Source organism: Haemorhous mexicanus, chromosome 10, assembly GCF_027477595.1.
Source record: "Haemorhous mexicanus isolate bHaeMex1 chromosome 10, bHaeMex1.pri, whole genome shotgun sequence".
Classification (NCBI taxonomy): Eukaryota; Metazoa; Chordata; class Aves; order Passeriformes; family Fringillidae; genus Haemorhous; species Haemorhous mexicanus.
This window is the reverse complement of record NC_082350.1, coordinates 15,954,409-15,974,024: the sequence shown is the minus strand read 5'-3', so window position 1 is coordinate 15,974,024 and position 19,616 is coordinate 15,954,409. Positions and strand designations below refer to the sequence as shown.

General features: G+C 44.2%; 1 protein-coding gene across 6 annotated transcripts in view; it reads left to right on the top strand.

Moving 5' to 3' along the window:
• TP63 (tumor protein p63) overlaps positions 1-19,616 on the top strand; it is a 105,541-nt gene that overhangs the window by 34,034 nt on the left and 51,891 nt on the right. For all 6 annotated transcript variants that reach the window (XM_059855495.1, XM_059855493.1, XM_059855497.1 and 3 more), the window contains one exon: positions 16,493-16,747. In XM_059855495.1, the coding sequence (XP_059711478.1) occupies positions 16,493-16,747 (255 nt within the window). The remainder of the gene's footprint in view (positions 1-16,492; positions 16,748-19,616) is intronic.

Sequence of the window (19,616 nt, the reverse complement as noted above, 5' to 3'; positions counted from 1 at the left end):
CGTTTCTGACGAAGAGCAGCCTCGCTAATGACTTGTCTCAAAGGAGAGGGAGACTTGTTAATGCTCAATTAAAATATATTGGTGGTGATGAACCTCACCCATCTTAAGCTTGCAAGCAAGAAGTAGACTTTGGCATGAATTCCTTAGAAAAGAAGAAAAAAAGAAAAAGCTCTCAATGTGCAAATAGAAGCAGCACTTTGTTGTCACTGGTAATTGCGGTTCAGATTTTAGAGCTGTTGCTGGGTTGGTCACAAGGCAGACATACCAACTCATGAAAAACTTAGTATTGTCTAGCTTCTGGTTTAGAAATGGGCCTTATTTAAGGAAAGGAAATAATTCCCCCCATATTAAAATCAGGTTTTAAGATGAAGAGCAGGGATTCCTCTCTCGTCCCAAGCCCGTTTCTTGGGGTGCTATGCCCAGCCACCCCAGGACGTTGGCTGCGTGCTGGCAGATGCCGAGCTCCGCGGTGCCTTTGGCCCTGGGAATGCGTTCCCAGCCTGGGAACGGGCCCTTGCACAAGCCCCAGTGCAGGCTGTGTGGTCAGGGCGGAGAGCTCGTGCCATCACCCATGGCCCTGGGCCGCCCGTGCCTGTGAGCAGGGTGCCCAATGCCACGGTCAGATGGGTTCCTTCCAAATGGGTCAAATCTGCTTGGGAAAAGCTGAGAGTGGGGAGAAGGGTGTTAAAGTGAATCACAGCCTGGAGAGGCTGGAGGTGGAACCTGTTTGAACCACTTTTTCAGCCTAATCTATCCCAGCATTTGTTCTGGGTCAGCTGTAAGAACAATTAAGCTTTTTGTTGGTAGAGCACTGGACTTGATGACCCTGGAGATCTGTTCTTGTGTGCTTATGAGTAGGAGATGTGAAAAGAAGAGAGACTTTGGGTGGTTATTAATAGGATGATGAGGTACTGATGAATAGGAATCCTTTGAGTGTCATTGTGTCTTCCTGCCCCGTCTCCACGTGTGGAACTTTGTGTTGTGTACAGACGTTTGTGAGGAAGCATGCACAAAATTGGGTGTGAAGGAGGGGACCTCCTGTTTGTCTGGTCTTGTCCAAGTTTCCTGTGTCCTTGTGAGGGGAGATGAGAGCAATAGAGTTTCCCTTTAGGGACTCTGGGTTCCTCTGCAATTTGGCTGAGTGATGATGCAGAGTTTGGAGTGCTTGCTAAAATTAAATTAAATCATTGCCAAAAGAATAAACACATCTTGTTCAAACACTGATAAGAAATATGTGCCATGACTTTTGATTATATCCGTCATCCTTCCCAAAGATCTTCCTGCTCTTTGTGGGAGACAAATTAAAGAATCTCGTTCTGTTAAGATTTTTATCATCGTTTTGGGAGGGGTGGGGGGGAAACTAGTTTTATACTAAAAGAAATTGTGCACTGCTTTATGGGTTTTTGGCAGCATTCCTTCATGCTGAAAATTAAGAGCTATGTACATATGACTGCAAGTATCTTTGAGGGTTAGGATAGCCTCTTCAGAAGGGTGCATTTTGTTTTTGTATTTCTTTTCCCTCTTAGCTTTTAAATAATAACTCACATGTGTGTGTTTGTGCTGTGTGCTCACCTGGGTGTGAGTCCTCTCTTTGTAGGAGAAGGCATGTGGGGCTCTGGGGGCGCCTGGAAGGAAGTCCTGAGGGATCTGGACCTCCTCAGTGAGAGAAACATTTCTTGCACCTATCTGGGATATTGGTTCAGCAAACCTTTAAGGTTAAAGACTCTGGTGTTGAGATAGAACTGATATTTTGAGCATCAGTTTCATTTGTGTGCAGTAAAAGCGTGTCAAGAGTTTATCGTGCTTGTTGTCAGCTTGGATTTGGCTGAGAACTACCAGAGGACAAAGCGGTGGTTTTCCTTGGCTGATTTTGCTACATGGCATAGTTGTCATTTGACAAAGGCTCTTTCCCTCTTGCTGCCCCTTCTCTGTGGCCCTCAGCCAAACCTGGGGTAAAGGAAACAATCTCTAAGAGATGCTGCCTGGTTGCTGCCCAGACGAGCAGCCCACCTGCTTCCTTCCCAGAGGTACCAGTAGGAAAGGATTTTCTGTGCATTACCCTCTGAACCCCACATCTTGTCCTACCCCTAGATGAAAACACTCGGATAGATGCTATATAAAGCCTAATTTTTTTTTTCTCAAGGCAGAAGACTTTAGCTAAACCTGACCCTCTCTCCTGCTTTGCTATTTGTGATGCTGTCTTGGAGTTTTACTGGCTCTGAGCAGGCAAAAAATTCCCAGTCCCTGCGAAAGGAAATCTCTTCTTGAGCTGTGCAGGATTCAGATGTGAGTTCCATGCCTTCCAGTGGCCTCTCTTTATTTAAATGGTATCAACACCCCACATATTTGGGCACAATCTGTCATTAGGAGCAAGAAATAGGGAGATGCATTGGAGGTTGTGTTTCATGGTAGTATCCCTGCAATTCCAGCTACGCTTCTTGAGCATTCATCTTTCAGTTTTGCTGTAATTGCACTTACAGGATTAAAGTTTTTTGTGATGTGGTGACATCTGTGCAGGCTTGAGAGGCATATGTCTTATCCTTGAGCTGCAAAGGTCTTCTGCAAGATTGTAGAGGCCCTATACAGTCAGGTTCTTTATTTTTTCCAACAGGTTTTCAAACTGCATTCCAGTTGCAAAGGTTTAATCTGAGGTAGAAAAGCCTAAGGTTGGAAATGAGCTGATATTTTGTTCGGAGAGACTAAATGGATGCTACTACCCTGCTTGGGTTTGCCAGGGAAAAGGGTTAGTAGGCCAGAGAGATGGGTAGTGGGAAGGTGAGACCTGCCTTTTGCCATGTGCCCACCTTCCTCCTGGCTGAAACAAGGGGATCGTGCTGCAGGAAAAACACAGGGAAGGGCAAGAGTTGAGTATGCTTCCAGTAAAGATCCACCCCCTCCCTGCAGCAGGTTTGTCATGCCATGGATGGCCTCTTGTTCTGTCGTAGGGTACCAAAAATTTCCTGTGGTAGTACAGGTAATATGACCCCCATGCTGAGCAGTGAGTTGGAGAACTCCTCTCCTTGTTTAGGTGGAGGGATGAGACCTCAGCGGATTGTAACCTGCATGTGGATGGAAAAAATAAAATGTGTGCTTTATCACACAAAAATAAAACCTGCTGACATTTGACTATCTGCAATGCTTTAACTGCACAGTACTTGTGCAGAAATCATCACAGTCTGGCTGTGTGTGAAGTGTTGGTACCGCTCAGTTACGTACATGCTCTGGGGTTTGTGCACTCATGTAATTACACTTGACATAGATTGGAAATGGCAGCTCCATTTTATAATTTTCCATGGTCTAAAGAAAGATTAGTAAGCACTGTGAAATCAGGGACAGATGATCTTCTCAGTTTCTTGTTTAATTTGACAAAAAAAAGAAAAAACCTTAAATATTTTCTAATAGGAAAGTATAGTTTTTCAGTGTGAGAGGTGAAAAAGAGCTGCCATTGCAGCGTGGTCAGGATGTTTTACATCTTGAAGTGATTGCAACAGATGATCCATTTTGTTTGCTGTAAGTTGACCTTGGTTGAGACAGGATGAAATTATCCATATATATGTATGTGTGTGAATATATATCTCCATAGTTTGGTAATGTTTTTTCCTTGGGGACTAGAATTGCTCTTTTGACTAGTTATTTTTATTGGTCTGATTTGAATCTTCAGCAGTGTCACCAACACCCAATTTCTCTGATTTCTTCCAGCATGAGCCCAGTTATGCTATTGCCTAGCTCTCTCAGGAGCTATTTTTCTTTCTTTTTACCTGCTTTGTTTTAAATATTGATCTAATGGCTTTGAGTGAAATAGCTTTTTTTTTTTCTTGGGCGTAGAGAAACACCAGAAAGGAACTTTTTCTACCTTGTGTTTCAGCCCATCTGGTGGCAACCTTTTTGTTTGCATTTTTCAAGTTTTGCCTTGTGGAAGGCATAAACTCTGTGGAGGGGTTTATTTCCAGTTGCAGCTCTGTTTACAGTGAGACAGAAGCTTCAGTAGATCTATGAAGACATGGCATCTGCAACAGGAAAGTTGTGGATGTGGGATGTGAAAGGGTGTAAACCATTTGCTTTGCACTTTTTCCTCTGGAAGGCATTAGTTATAACTAGTGGAGAAACTACTTATTTCATTATCGTGGAGGGCTGAATAAAAGCGGGTGTTGCCTGGCTCAAGGCAAATTTTAAATTCTATTTACAAAATGTTCCCACTGAAAAAAAAATCTGGAAACGCTTCAGAAAGGAGCTCTTGCACCGATGGATTTGTGCTAGACATTGTTAAACCCTGTTATTTTTCTGGCACTGCCTCCAACGCCTCTTGAGAATGTGCAGAGTAGGCAATAAAATGAATGCAACTCTTTTAAAGCTAGGTTGCATAAATCATCAGAAAGGAGAGGAGCTTCTTGTACTCTAACAGCAGCACTCACTCCATCCTCTCCAGCAGAGAATTGAGCTCAAAGCTCTTTGTGCCACTTGGCTTGGATTAGTATTAAGTCACTTTTGGTATCAAGTAGAATTAAGAGGAAAATAATTACTCTCCAAGGGTGTTAAGGTTCGGCTTTTTTTCCCCCCTTGCACGTGTTTTCTGGATTCTCTGCAGTCTCAGTGTCATGATCCTTGCAGTCCCCTGTCAGCTCTCCAAGGCCATGATCTTTAGAGTGACACATGAGCTCAGCCATGGTTAGGCATGCGGGTGCGTCTCTCCAATGAATAAACTCGCTGTTCTTAAAAATCTCCCTGTTTTGTTTTGTCTTCTCTTCTTCAGTTACAGTACTAAATTATTTCTGAGAAATCTTCCAGTTTTCAGTCTCCCAGAGCTTCCCATCAGAACTTTGCTGTGCTGGGAGAAGAGGCTGTAATCGTCAGATGGATTAAAGAGCTGCTTTTCAGTAGGAGCAGACCATGGCATAAAGCTTTTTGTATAGCAGCCCAGAACATACAAGGCTTTGCAAGTGATGATTTGGCTGTGAGCTACTGACAAGAAAGTGCAGAGAAACAGGGGTGAACCTATTTTGTATAAACACACTGGGTCCTGGGTGAGAATCTTGGCTCCCTTCTAAAGAAGGGCCTATGAGAGGCTGTCCAGGGTTAGCTTAGCTGCTGCGGCAAGGAGTAAAGAGCAGGATGACATTTAAGGTGATTTTACTTTTGTAAAGGCTACTAATATAAGGAGCAAACCCAATAAGAAGCAACTGTTCAGGAAATCTCAGATAAGACACAGGAAAGGTTTAGGTCCTTGGTGTTGGCAAAGTCAACTTGGATCCTCTTTGGAAACTTGAATTTAAATTTGGTGATTTTATTTGAAATTACCGGCCATTGTTACCAGCTTCATGCACAAGCAAGGAACAAAAACATGGGAGATGTGCAGGGCAGGTTTTTTGGTGGTTGCACTTTTATTCTTTTTTTTTTTTTTTTTTTGGTGCCTGTTGGGTTTTTGTTGGTTTGTTTTTTTTTTTTTTTTTATTTGTACTTGAATTGAGTCCCTTGGGAGTTGATCCAAGAGTGCTCAATGATAACTTGTATTTTTGCAAATCCCTTGCCACTGCAGTTTCACCTGGGGTCTTGGTGGAAGAGCTAAAGGAGCAGTGTTTTAACCAGGACGTGTGTGCTCGTATCTTGAGTGGATGGCTTGAGGTGTGATGTATTTCAGGGCTTGTGCGCAGTCGTCCGCTCACTCTGGAAGTGGACCCAAGTGGCAAGGCTGAGCATGCTTGAAAATTAATGCATTGATTGGAGCCCAGCAGCCTCTTGGGATCGATTCCAGAGTTTGGATCCGGATTAAACATCCCCCTAAGGACTTTGGGAAGTGGTGTACAAGGGGACTGGTGAAATTTGAGATGAGTCCAACTTCCTCAAGATGGCAAGAAGATGAATGTTTTTACCAAGGGCAAGAAAGTGGGAGGAGACGCCCAGTTTAGGGAGGGAAGGGGAAATATTTTATGGTGGGGTAGTGTCTGGGAATGAAAGGGATGGATTGTGTCTCAGCAGATAGGAATCTTTAAGTTTTAATCCACATCTAGGAAGTAAATACACAGAATCTTGCCAACTTTGGGGAGAGGGGAGGAGGTGCTGGGCTTCTGGGCTGTGCTGCTGAGGCAGAAATCCCTGTGCTGCAGAGCTGTGGTCCAGCTGTGTCAGGGGATGATGCACAGGGCTGGAGTGTGGTGCCTTGGCAGCCAAGGGGAACAGAACAATAGGAATAGGTGGATGCCAACAGAAGTGTTGAATCAGCAACTGGATCTCTGCTGGATGGGAAATGACTGAAAAGTATATTTAATAATTTTGCTTGTTTGTTTTAGCTTTTTTAGGTAGTGTCATGGGGTCTTTGGGAATCACAAAAGTCTTTTTTGGAGAGTGATGGCTCAAAAAAAAATTCTGAATAAGTGCTCTGTAAAATTTGGGTTCTGCAGGTTTATGTCTCTTGAGATTCTCAGTAGGCTCTGCAAGCCTTTTCTGTGATTTCTTCAAAGGATTGGCTCCCTCAGGAGCTGGTGGTGATTGACTAGAACTGAATAGATGAGTAAGTCTCCCTCCACCTTCTTTCAGCAGCAGGAAAGTATGCAAGAAGTTCTTTCAAAGGAAACCAGAATGTGCCCCGGCTAGGTGTCACCAGGACTTTGGAAATAGGAAACTACTGCTTGATACTAGAGTGGGAAAGTTTAGATGAGCCTTGGTCAGTCCAGTGTCTGAAAGGAGCTGTGAATGTTCAAGTTGGAGGGGTAGGGAGTTTAATGTGGTGTCAGATGGAAATTAGTAGGTATATTGTTACGCAAAAATCTGGAACAGCTTTCTGTCTGCACAGGGGAAGGTCTGTGCAGCAGAATTCCTCAAATGTAAATCTCTGAAGCTGTGCCTTGCATAAGTGACCATGGCACCGTGTGTCCTGGTGTTTGCTGCAGTCAGAAGTATTGGACAGGAAGGGAAGTACTGAAAACTGAGTTTAGTTTTGCTGTTAGACATTGAAGCCCCATGCCAGAGAGCCCATTATGCATGTGCAGCATATCTGGCAAAGTGATTTAAATAGTTGGGGAAAATATTCTTGATGTTTGTAAAGCTGATGGAGTGAAGTCACTGTGGAAGAGGCAGTGCCTTTGAATGGATGTTGTGTCTGCGTACACTCACACTCCCCTCTCTCAAAGACCAGCTTTTGTGTTTCGTGTATGCACAGCCTGGGATCTTTGGAAAACACCACATAAAGTTCCTGCTCACCTCTGAGTAAGCTGCAGTAGTGGTGTGAAGCTGATGTGAGCTACGGAGGCAGGGTGGGTAGGGAGGTCTCCTGGCTGTGTGTATCCTGCTGTACTGAACCCCAACAGATCCTTGGGCTCAGGCAGTGCCAGCTTGGTGCAGCCCAGGAGCTGCTTTCTTACAAAAAATAATGTTGGAAGGCAAAGCCCTGCCTCCTTTTGTTCTCTGTAGTTGGGATCTAATCAGAATTTGGCATCCAGTCCTCTTGACTCCCCCCTCAACCTTGAAGGCTTTTCAGTCTGCTGTTTGGTGTCCAAGCTTTTGGAAACACCATCCAGGAGTTTTCTTTCTTGTTTTGGACAGAAGAAATGGCCAAATACATTAGAAAATCCAGTAGATCTTCCTTTTAATCTATAAGGACTCTGATGCTGCCATGTAACCCTTTTCCTCTGCTTGCTCTAACTTGTTTTAATCTGCCCTTTGCCCTCCTATAACTCTTCTTATGAATTCTTATATTCCATAGTTGCACCATGCTTCAAAGAGTGGGTGTGGGGGGTTTATGTGTGTGGCTTTTTTTTTTTCTTTTTTCTTTTTCTCTTTTTTTTTTTTCCTTGTGTGTTTAACTGCTTGACTTATTTAACTTGCAGATGATCTGAATTTCATGTTCTGACTAAAATGCTACCTAGCTGGAGTATTTTACTTTCGTGTCTAAAAGGTGATGCATTTGGATTTTATTGAGCATAATGATGAATTTGGGAGCTAACTTCAATTCCTGGTTCTATTCTGACCCTGGTTATTCACTGTCCTTGTGCCCTTTGGCCATACTTTGGTGGTTACTGAGCCTGCAGCCTTTCACTGTGGATGACACACAGATATCCTGTCCAGCCTAAGATGCCCTCTCAAGACAATAAAATGCTGCATGTCTGAGATGACTGATAACATCAATGGTTACTGTCCAGTAAAGAGTTTAAGAAACAAGGCAGCTTTAATCAACTACTGGAGTTTTCCTCTCCAGCCCCTGCTTCTCCTCCCCACCTCCCCATTTGTATTTTAACTGGTTCCTCTTAATGTTTAAAGTTTTTTTTTTTTTTTTTTTAATCCAACTTTTCAGCATTATTGTGCAAACTCAGAACAGAGGATTTCTGGGCAGCTGTCTGAGCTGGGATCTCACAATTGTTCTCAGCTACTGAAATCAGGCAAAAAAAGCCTCGCCGAGATCTTGGCATCTTTTTCTGGTTTTTCTGATGCAGGTCTTTGTCTTCAGTTATGTTTACATCTCCTGGGAGCGTGAGGGGGTGCTTTTCCTATTTGTCTGTGCTTCATGGCTCTTCAGATCTTTGTTGACGTTGTGTTGTCCAGCTGGTAATAGGAGAATGTAGGAAACTCTTGGCTTCTCTTTCAGTTTTAGGAAGCTGAGTGTTTGGGTTTTAAATCAATTTCTTTTACAATCATGGAGTTGTAATGTCTTGTGATTTTATGCATTTCATAGAGATGATATTGTATGATTTACTTTTTTTTACTGCCTTCTCTTTTTTGTTTGTATGTTTCCAAATTACATGTCAAATAAATTGCTGAGCACAAGCTCAGGGTCAAGAAATGACTGTGTGCAGTGGGGGTGGGTCTTGGACTTTCCTGTTTTAAACTGTCTGAATTTTCAAAATAACTGAGCATAGCCGAGATACTATAATGAAAGTGGTTTATGTTTATGAAAGGAATTTTTTGTTTTATGAAAGCTTTATAGTCTAAAAACCTTAAAATTATCTGACTTTCAGAAACACCATTGCTTTCTACGCAAGTAGAATTTTTTTCAAGAGCCCAATTTAGAAATTTTTTTTTTAAGAGCCTAAAATGCTGCTCTAGGGAAATAAATCAGGGGTTTTATTTTTATATGTGCTGGAAAATATTTAGAAGTACTTACACTTCTTACAATGTAGAGTGTCCAGCCTTAATATTTCTGTGAAGTGGGATGCACTGTCATTCTGATAATCCTTGAATTAGACAGGGTCTTTTACATGAACCTGTGGCAGGTGGTAGGAGTCAGGAATTACAGGCATTCCTGCTTTGGGCTGTGCTTGTTTTAAAAGACACCCTGCTCCTGGCTGAAAAACACTTCTTGTTAAGTGAATTAACCAAGGGGCAAAACTCAAAGTTTAGCTAAAACAGAAAACTATTACAGCTGGGGGGAACAAGACAACTCCAAAGCTTACAGCCCTTGTGGGTGGACAGGAACTCACCCTCACGTTGCTTTTTGTTCATTTGTCTCATTCTCTGAGCCCACAAATACTTGCATATGTGGACTCTAACTTGAACATGAAGTTCTGCAGTGTTCAATAGTATTGTGGCTCAGTGAAATGTGACCTGCAGCTGTACAGGGTATGGCTCTTAAATTGTGCTGCTTCTGTGAACCTAAGGGTGTAGATGTGGCACTGTGTGCCTGCTGGAATAGCTCATCCCATTGAAAATGGCACAGACTCTTCTGCCTCCTCCAGTGTACAAGCCAGACTGTTTTTCAAGTGTGATTCTGTGTGTGTTTGCAGATTACTGATGTGCACTGATTCCTCCTGTTCAGCTTCTGTTGTGTGCTGTTCACCAAATGGACCATAGGGCTGTTTGGGATGGCTGGGACAGGAGGGATGCTCTGGTAAAGTGGGCAGAGCAGTCAAGTTTTTAAGCTTGAAACATAGTGGTATGATTTGAGTTGGTCATTTAATGGTGGATTTTTTGAGGGGAAGAGAGTAGTTGTGGGGGGTGGGTTTGGTTTGTTTTTTTTTCTCCTCCCCAGCTGATCAAAATGGAGTGTCTTCCTTAGGCTTTCCTTATGTGTTTAGGTGGTGTTGGAGGCTGTCCAGGCAACTCCTAGGTTTATCTAACTACTTAACATGAAATACCTGTGCAGGAGGATTGTGTGTGTCACACATGGGGTTTTGTTTTTTGTTCTTCTTGGAAGAATTTTTTTTCTTTATTAGTATTGAATTTAGTTTCTTAAAATTACAGTGGTTGTACATATTCGACAGCCCTGTAGATCTCAAATAGATTCCCTTCTTAATAGTATAGGAGGAAATATGCAGAAGTATTTATGCTCCCTGCTTACAGGTGGGATTGAGCTGAGGAGAGGCTGTTTGGTTGTGCTGCAGCAGGTCTGATATCCAGAACAGGAGTGACTGACTCCAGGGCTTCTTTCAATTCAATGTCCTCCATTGCACTGGGAACTTGTTATACCACTGGGATGGGAAGTAGCCTCCTCTCTTCCTGGAAAAAGCAATGACCCAATAGTGGGATTACTCAAATCAGATAGGTTTCCAGGCACTATACTTGAACAAATCAATCTTGATAATTGTTGGTATCTTTGGTTCAACCGAAGTCACTTGTTCCCTTGCTTTTCACATTGGATATATGGTGCACATTATCATTTTATCTGAGGGCTTCCAAGTGTTTGGTGTACTCAGCTGCACAGTAGCTCTGTGGAAAAGCCTCTGCAAAATAGACCCACAGGATTTGTTTCCATTTTAGAACTGGAGCTGGAGGGAGTGTGGCCGAGCTGGTGTTGAAATGAGCTGTGCACTTCTTCCCCTCATAGCTTGAAGGGGACCAGAGCAGTGTCCAGACTGAGTTGGAAATTGTTCATTCTTTCTCTCCCTCTTTTTTTTTTTTTTAATTTGTTTTTTGGTTGGTTTTTTGTTTGAGTTTTTTTATATGAGAAAACAGACTAGAGAGGCAAAGCAAATCACAGCTTTCATTGCGATGAGTGAGCCATCTCTGCTTCAGCCCTGATCTTAGCTGAGGGCCATGGGTGGAGCCCTTTATGTCTTGGCACTGCTCTGCCGTGGCACAAGCAGAGTGCTGACATGGGGTATTGTATCAGCTGCCATCAAAGCAACTGGCAGTCAGCAATATCTTGGTTAATAATTGTGATAGAAGCCCTTCTGTTGAGCTTAAGGGACTTATTTCCACCTACTAAAATCCTTTGCTAGGAAGGTTTGAAAACTTAGGTGGATTTCCGTATTTCTGGATATATTTGAGGTGTCTGTCATCTGATTTAGATAGGAAACATTTCTCCTACTGCTTTTAAGATAGCTGTTCTCCAACAGGAATCTGACTGTTTTCCTGGGCCAGCACTGAAATATTGCTGTAAGTTGCTTACTAGTCCTACAAGAGTTAGTCCCAGTGCATCATTCTGGTGTGGTTAAGGACAAAGCACAGGATTTCCAAAGTGCTGTGCAAATCTTCTTGTTGCTAATAACTGTGGTAGTTTATTAGTTTCATCATCTCCTATCTTTGGAGAATAAGCACCAGGTGTTTTGCAAGGCTTTTGGGTAGTTGGACACTGCTCTTGAGCTGCATAGACCCAGTGGTGAGAATTAAAATGCAGTCAGTAGGTGTGTATGGTAATGCTTGTTCTTTTGGTATTAGGGAGAAGGGTTTTGATAGGGGTGGAGGCGTCTGGGTGTTCTACACCTGAAGATGGCAACTTTTCATCTATTTTCTCCAGTGGAGAAACTCTCAAAACTCTCTGAAATGCTGCTAACTGGGTAGTTAATAGCTGGAGCTGTGTATTTTAGGGGATTTTTTGGCGTGGAAGTCCCCTTCAGAGCCTTTCATGACTTACATTGGTTACTTCCTTTCCAACGGAGGGTCTTTGTGCAGATCTTTCTCATAACCCTGTTAATTTACACAATGGGCTTTGGGCTGGAGAGCCAGGGGTGGGTTCTTGCTGCAGGGCAGGGTGAGAAGGGTTTGGGTGGGCCGGGGCATCTTCCCTGGCTCTGGCTCTGCCGTGCCGGAGCATTTGCATTGCCCTCTGGTGGCAAGTGCCCCGGAGCCGCTGGCCACCGGCTCTGCTGTCCCCTGCTGTACCCCCGTGCTCCCGGGGGACACCCACCCTCCCGCCGGCAGAACCGAGCTTTAAACCATCGCCGGTTTCCAGTCTGGTTTTAATTCAGCAACGCCTCCAGCAGGAGCTTGCTTCCCCTAACCCACAAGCATGAGTTAGCATGAGAACTCGAAAGTGAAGCTGATGGGATGTAGGAAGCGAAACTGATAGTTCAAGATGCATTGTTGAAATGATGTTCCGAAATACATGGTCTAAGATCTAATTGTAGCGCTCTAATTATTTGCTGTTAGACTTGCCCAAAGGTTTTTATAATGGTTTAGCGGTATTAATAGTTTCAGAAACTCGGTGGAGGGAGCAAAACAGCAAACAAAGGCTCTGAAAATTAGATAATCTGTTCTTTCAGCTTTATACGCAATTCATTTCTTTCCACCAAATAGCTTTGTCTTTATATTAGGAATCAGTGTTTGGGCTACATTTCAGTAATTTGAAACAACCTCACAGCAAAATATGAGCATGTGTTAAATTCTGTGCTTCCAACCTGCCAAGAATTAATTTCTGGATGAAATGCTGTTGTGTTCCTTTCTGTGAATGGTGAAAGGAAGCAGGGTGTGCAAACACACGCCCTGCAGCCCCCTCCTGAGGGGCAATACCTTGCACACAGTCTGCTGCCTCTCTTCTCTTTGTTCTCCCCACCCAAGGGGCCAGGGGGGTGAATTCCTGCGTGTGCCTTCCCCGGGCTTGCTGCCCCTCTAATTGTCCTGTTGTCAGAAGGCGTGTGCCTCCCCAAGCCTTATCAGATTCCTCCAAAACCTTGCAGGCAGTTCAGGTGTTGACCCCTTGAGCGCAAACAACTCCGCGCCTGCCGCGGGGCGTAGCTGGGAGACTGGGCTTAGTGCTGGGGTGTGCAAACCTGGTGGCTTTGTCACAGGGATGGAGAACCTGCCTGGGGAGGGACCCAGGGGCCAGGGAAGGTGAAAGGCTGGCGGGACTCGAAGCAGCAGAAGGGGAGTCCAACAGCTGCTTGTGTCAGCATGAGGATAAGTGCAAGGAGATTAATAGTTATTTAAAGAGCAAATGGGGACACGGCATTCGGCTGCGGCATGTGAGTGTATAAATGCACTGGAATGGCTGCTCCGCCGATAACATTTAGACAGATGGTCCCTGGACTGAAAGGAATGAAAAGGATCTTGGAATATCTGAAGGATATCTTACATTTTAATGGGGCACTTATTTTATTATTTTTGTTTAATTGGATCCCAGGCAGCACCTTCAGCATTTCCAGGCTGTGCTGTCTTGTTAACATTGACCGCTTGTTTGGCCATCTTTCCCCAGTAGCTTAAGTGGCCTGGGATTAGAGAAATAGTTTTTAAGTGAAAGCTGAACACTATTGTTCTGCTGTCTGTGTGTCTGAGCTGGTGTAGGAGACTGTTTTCATCACAGCTGTCTTCTCTGGTTTGCTGGTTAGGGAGTGTGTCTGATTATAATCTCCATGAGGAATGAAACAATTGAATGATACTTCTACATTTTTGAGAGGTCTTCAGGACTCACTAGAGTATTCTGGGGTAGGAGGGTTGTTTTTTGTTTAAATGCAAAATTATTGATCAGGTAAAAAACTCTTCCTGGTACAGCACATCAGAATTCAGGCTCTTTCTATATGGAATTAGCCTCGAGGGAAGATGTGTACCAAAAGTCCGTTAAATAGGTCTTGGTTGAGTGAATAGCCTGCAGGAGATGAGACATAACTGTCATCTGTGTTGCCAAAGCTGCAATCTCCTTTTGGAGAAGAAGAACCAGTATGGATTGCTCCCTCCCCCATCAACTACTTAGCTTTGAGTCTAATTAAATACAAGCTCTCCCATCTAACAGGGATACTGGGCACTAATAACATCCACACTGCTCCAGAGGGGGAAACTGAGGCAAGGAGGGCAAATGACTAACCTGAGTCACTGGTTCACCCAGGATTAGGACTCAGTATGTAATTGCTTTTATTACTCTGCTGCCTGCAGGCCTGAGACAAAGGAGGCCCATTAAGTGCAGGGCTTTTTACAGGGTGAGGAGCAATCCCTGCCCTGCAGACCTTGCTGCCTGCAGTAGGGTGAGGGTGGAGGGGGAGGAGAGGTGCCTTGCCCAAGGACACAGCAAGTCGCTGACTGAGCGAGGGAAGGAACCAGCTCTCCCTTCTCTCTGCAGCCTATCCCAGCTTCCAAAATGAAGTTTTCTCGGCTGTTCCCCCCAACCAGACTTTCACAGCACAGCTCCTGTGAGCTGATACATCTCTGGAAGGTCCCATGTGCCTCACTGAAGACCCAGAGCATCAGCCTCATCTTGAGTGCTTAATAAAACCTCCAGAAAATACTAGCTTCTTCTAGTGAAACAGAAACCTAAGGAAGAGCTGCAGTGGGTGGTTTAAATTTCTCTACTTCCATTCTGAAAGTACAGTCTGAGAGTGTGAAGTCTTTGGGCACATGGAAGACACTTCATCTTTGCAATGGGGTCATCCTGTTTTCCTCTGTGAAAGGCTGAAGTGACTGGTAAAGCAGGATGTTGATTGGCATATCCAAAGTTCCCAGGAGAGCTCAGCAGATAGGTTGTGCCCTTCCCTTTCAGGTCTTTGGAGGAGTGTTGTGTTACTTGAAGCTTCAGTAGGGCTACTGGGATTCCCAGTATTGAGAAAGCTTTTTGTTATGGATCTTGTGGTTGGTGATCTGACTCAGGGAGCCTTTGCTTCGTGGCTGATAAGAAGAGGAATAACTGTTGGAATGATGAGGGAAGTTGTGAGCAGAGTAGCTGAAATACTGACAGATAGGTGAGCTTGATCACTCTGGGTGGGACTGGAGCTATAGGATGTTAAGGGACATGAGCTGCTTGGAGCCTTGGATCAGAGAAAGAGCCTGAGTCCCTTCTGCTGTGTCAGCAGCTAACAGCAGAAACAGGTGCCTTTATGTTCTTGGCTGAGCCCAGAGCTGCTGGGAATGGGCACCACAAACCTTTGTGATGCTGCTTACCCTGAGATGGGCTCAGTTAGAGCCCTTGGGACACACACAGGGATGAGGCTGTGAACCCAGTGTACCTGACTGAATCCCACTTGTCTGCTGCCCTGTCACTCTTTCCAGTGCCATGCCCTTCAGAGGATTAAAAACATGTGGCAGTTGTGTAACTTTCTCCAGAATAGTTTCCCAGCTCCAAGTGTTGGTAGTCCAGAATTTTTAAATCAGATTCACTTGTTTTGATGGAGTTTTCTCAAGTTGAGCTTGTCTCCTGCTTTTTTGAACTTAGGCTTTTAGTATTGTGACATTTTGTGACAAAAAGAAAAATCCATGTTTATTTGTGGGTTTTGTGAAGCATACGTCTTTTGTGATGAATAACTGTGTGTTTAAGCCAAAATTCTGCTCAAGATGTTTGCTTATTCCCCAACTCCTCTTTTAAAAGAACATGAAAATTAATTTTGTTTTGCTTTTTTTCCATGTCATCTTGGAATTTATCACCTTGTATCATGCCACGTTCCACCTTTCTTCTCATAGTCTTTTTTCCAGGCTCAAAAGTTATTATCTACTGTCACATTACAGGATGGCATTAAAAGGATTTTCTTATTCTTCTCACCTTCCTCTAAACTGTGTTCCCCTCTCTTTGATATGCGGGACCATGGCTACACATTGAATTTAGGGTGTTAGATGTATTTTTTTCTGTTAACCTCTCTTTAATCTAACCTTTGCCCTTTCTGTTCTCTATTCTTAGAGGTTTGTAGTTTTGATGTCTTCCAGTTGTTTCGTTTATTGTTTGTACTTGAAAGCTTTTAAAGTGCTAAGTAGCACTTTACTACTACTTAACTGTACAACTTGATACTTCTTAAAAGAAGCCTTCTATGATGTTTCCATTCTACTTGATGAGAACTTTAATTCCCAACCGCCATCTGTGACTGGTCACTGGGAGTTGAATGTAAGGTGCAGATAGTGGCACCTAACTGTTTTTCCAGTGAGTCACATTTCAGCACAGTTACCACCTGAGTTTGAGGTCTTGATGTCATCCTGTCTAGTGGGATCAGATCTGTAGCCTTTGTGTAGAGCATCAGACTGCTGAAGATGGTGTAGCCTTGTACAAGTTAGAGCCAGGTGCACTGTAGGGGACCTGCTGGCTTTTATCAGGTTTCAGCAGTACCTTTGAAAAGGTCTGACTGTGTTGCTAGACATGGCAACCCTGTCTCTCTTTCTCTCTGTGATGGCTTTCTGCCCTGCAAATCACCTCCCGGTTATGCATAGGCTGTTTTCCCAGCTCTGCTGTTGGTCCAGTGTATGAAAGAGCTATGCTCCTTTCTGTTTCAGTCACCAATGTAAAGTGGGGGATATCCTTTGCAAATCTCCCTCCTGGTGTGACACGAGCAGTGGTGCTGAGATGATGCTGTGCATCCTCCATGGTGGAGGCTGTGCCATGTCTGGCCAGCCTGTGCTGATGCAACTCCTCTAACACTCCTGTGCATCTCTTTGCCTGCAGCCACAGTACACAAACCTGGGGCTCCTGAACAGCATGGACCAGCAGATCCAGAATGGCTCTTCCTCCACCAGCCCGTACAACACGGAGCACGCGCAGAACAGCGTCACGGCCCCCTCGCCCTACGCCCAGCCCAGCTCGACTTTTGACGCCCTCTCTCCCTCCCCAGCCATCCCTTCCAACACAGACTACCCAGGACCTCACAGCTTCGATGTATCATTTCAACAGTCCAGCACAGCAAAGTCAGCAACATGGACGGTAAGGACATAGCATCCCTTTGCTGCCTTTGGTCCCCCTGCCCGTAGTGACTTTATCATGTAATACATACCCAGGCTTGTGCAAGAGCAAAGTGACCCGAGTCCTCTGCAGGGTGTGATGTGTCACACAGAAGGGAGACATTTATCTTGGTTGCTCTGAGAGGGTGTGGTGGGAATTTAACCCTCAGTAATACCACTAAATCCCAGGAGACTAAAATGCCTTGCAAAAAGCCAGTCACGTAGAGATCACGCATGACGAACGAGTGGCTCTCTTTTTGGGCCTAGCACTGGAGTAAAACCTGAGGTGGGCATTAGCATTGCCTCAGTGCTTCCCTTGGCTTTCTCCACCATCCGTGGGTTTGTATGAGGTTTGGCATGCAGGGCCGTGCCAGCAGGGTGGAGGTGGTGCTCTTTGCTCAGACCCATGGAGTGTGAGGCTGTCATTTTCTGTGTCCTTCTCCTCTTGCATCTGGTGTGGGAACCCCAGTGTGTCACCAGCTCGGGTCAGCCCTGTGTGTTGTTTGGGGTTTTGTTGAAGGGTGCAGGATTGTTTTCTTGTGGAGTTTTGTTGTTAGTTTGGTGTTTTGGGTTTTTTATTTAACACTTATTTTCTTAACAAAAAAAAGGCAGAAGCTTGAAGCCAAAAAAAAGGCAAAAAAGCCTGAAGCCCAGCTCTTGATCCTTGGTGGCGCTGGCTTGATTGTTCAATCTCTAGAGACTTCATAGCTCAGGACACAGCACTGCTGGAGCTCTAAGTCCAGCTGTTGTGGTTTAGGGCTCTAGAGTAGAGATGTTTACAATGGAGGAGATTGCTGTTCTAAAGATACTCAATGTTTGCCTTGCTCTCCTGCTGGCACTTGGAGACGGTGCAGTGAATAATGTCCTGTTCCACACTATCTGGATAAAAGCAAGGATTTAATTTTTTTTTTTTAAGCAAAAAAAGACTTTTTACCAAAAGCTAAGAGCATTAAAATAGTGTGGGTTTTTTTTATTTTTCTTTTTAATCTGAGGAACTGCTTTGATCTCAGATACAATCTAGCTGCAAATGCAACTAAAAAAAACCTCCCAGCTACTGCTGCCAGCAAAGAAACAGAGCCCTTGTGCTCTCATGTGGAAAAAGATGCCATATAACCACAGATCACTGTAAGGTTATGTCCCTTATATTTTTAAAGCCTTTTCTGGTAAAATTTGTCTAGAACTGACATTAACAACTTTGTTCAGAAAATCATGTTAAGTGAGCTTAAAATGTGATAGGCCCAGTTCACAACCAGATTTTCATTTGTTTATGCATAAAAGGGTGAGGTATTTCTAAGTGAGGTTGAAATTGCATTTTTTACTCATCAGCCTGGGGAGTGATACTCTGCTGTACTTCACACTTGTTTTTATGTCCTTGTTTCTCCTATTACACTACACACAATATTTATTTTCAATTCCCTTTAGGTGAGGAAACTCTTGGTCAGTTCTACTTTGCATTTTTCAGGGCAAGAAAATGCTGGCTTGGACTTTTGCTAACTGTTCTGGAGAGGGTCCTTTGAAGGAGATATGAAAAGATGTTCTCTTTTGATACATGTGGTACAAAGAATTATCTAACGCAGCTGCAAGGAGCCAGGGTGTTTGATGCTGTCCTTTCAACTACGAAAAGCAGTCTTTTGAAACGAGGCTTGAATGTATGTAGTAGGTTGCTCTAGCAGAGATGAAGGCAAGAGAGCTACTAGCAAGCTTAAATGAGATGTTTCACCTCAGTGATAGTGGCTTTTAGGGATAGAAGCGAGGGCTGAATTTCAGTGTGGATCTAGGTAGTGGTCAAAGCTCAGATTGCATGCTGACTTTGAAAAATAAATTAAATTACTGTTTGGTGACTGCAGTCATCAGATGTGTGCAGCCTGGGGAAAGGCTCATTTAGCCTTCCCTACTTTTTCATTGCCCTGATGTGGACCAGCAGATGAAGGTGTATGCCCCATGCATGTTGCAAGTCTGTTCAGGTCTAAGTCCATGTATTTTACTAAAGGAACGGGCTCTTAAACAGCTGTCTGATTAGGGAGGAGGGAGTGTGGTCCAGGTGTCCCTGCACAGAGCCAAGTGACCCAGATTTAGCTGCTCATGCAGGAGCTGGCAGTGAGCTGTACATTCACAGTGGATTATGACAGTCCTGTGGTGCTGGCTGGGGACCTTCAATCAATACACCTTGTGAAGTGGAGCATCTATCCATCTTCAGAGCTCTGCCCTTCTGCTAATTAATCCACCAACTCATTTCACATGAGCTCTTGAGCAGTTGGTAATCTGCGTTCGACAGCTTTATCAGTGGGGTGGGTGGGGAGGGACGTGAAGGCTCTGCTTCCCACTGTCGTCCTGAGAAGTGTGGAAACATGCATGAAATGTTGATGAAAGCAGGAGTGATTGCCCCATCCTCTCAGCAAGAGCAAGTTCTTGGAGTTGCTGCCCCCCCCCCCCCCATGTGACTTCATACACTTTGATTAATGCCTGTCGTCTTTTTTAATGATGGATTAGGAACTTACCCAACTGGAAGAGTTTCTTCCACTGCAGTGACCTATTAAAAGTGTAATTACTTGATGGCCCCACCCTTATTAAGAGTCCAAAACTTGAAAGCCTTGTTTCTTAGTTTGTTTGGTTTAGTTTTCTATTTTTTTCCCCCATTTTCCCTCTTGCAGTTCCCTGGTTAACAATATTAAGTAAGGAAATCCATTATGTTGCATTTTCCCCTTTGTGGAGGGGATGAGCCAGTGTGACCCACCGTGTCCTTCTGGGAAGGGGTTGGTGGTGCCTGGCAGAGGATCTGCTGTCCTGGCTTGACAGTGTGCTTCACCAGAGCTCCTCTGATCTTCTGGGCTGAGTCATGTCAGATTAGGTCA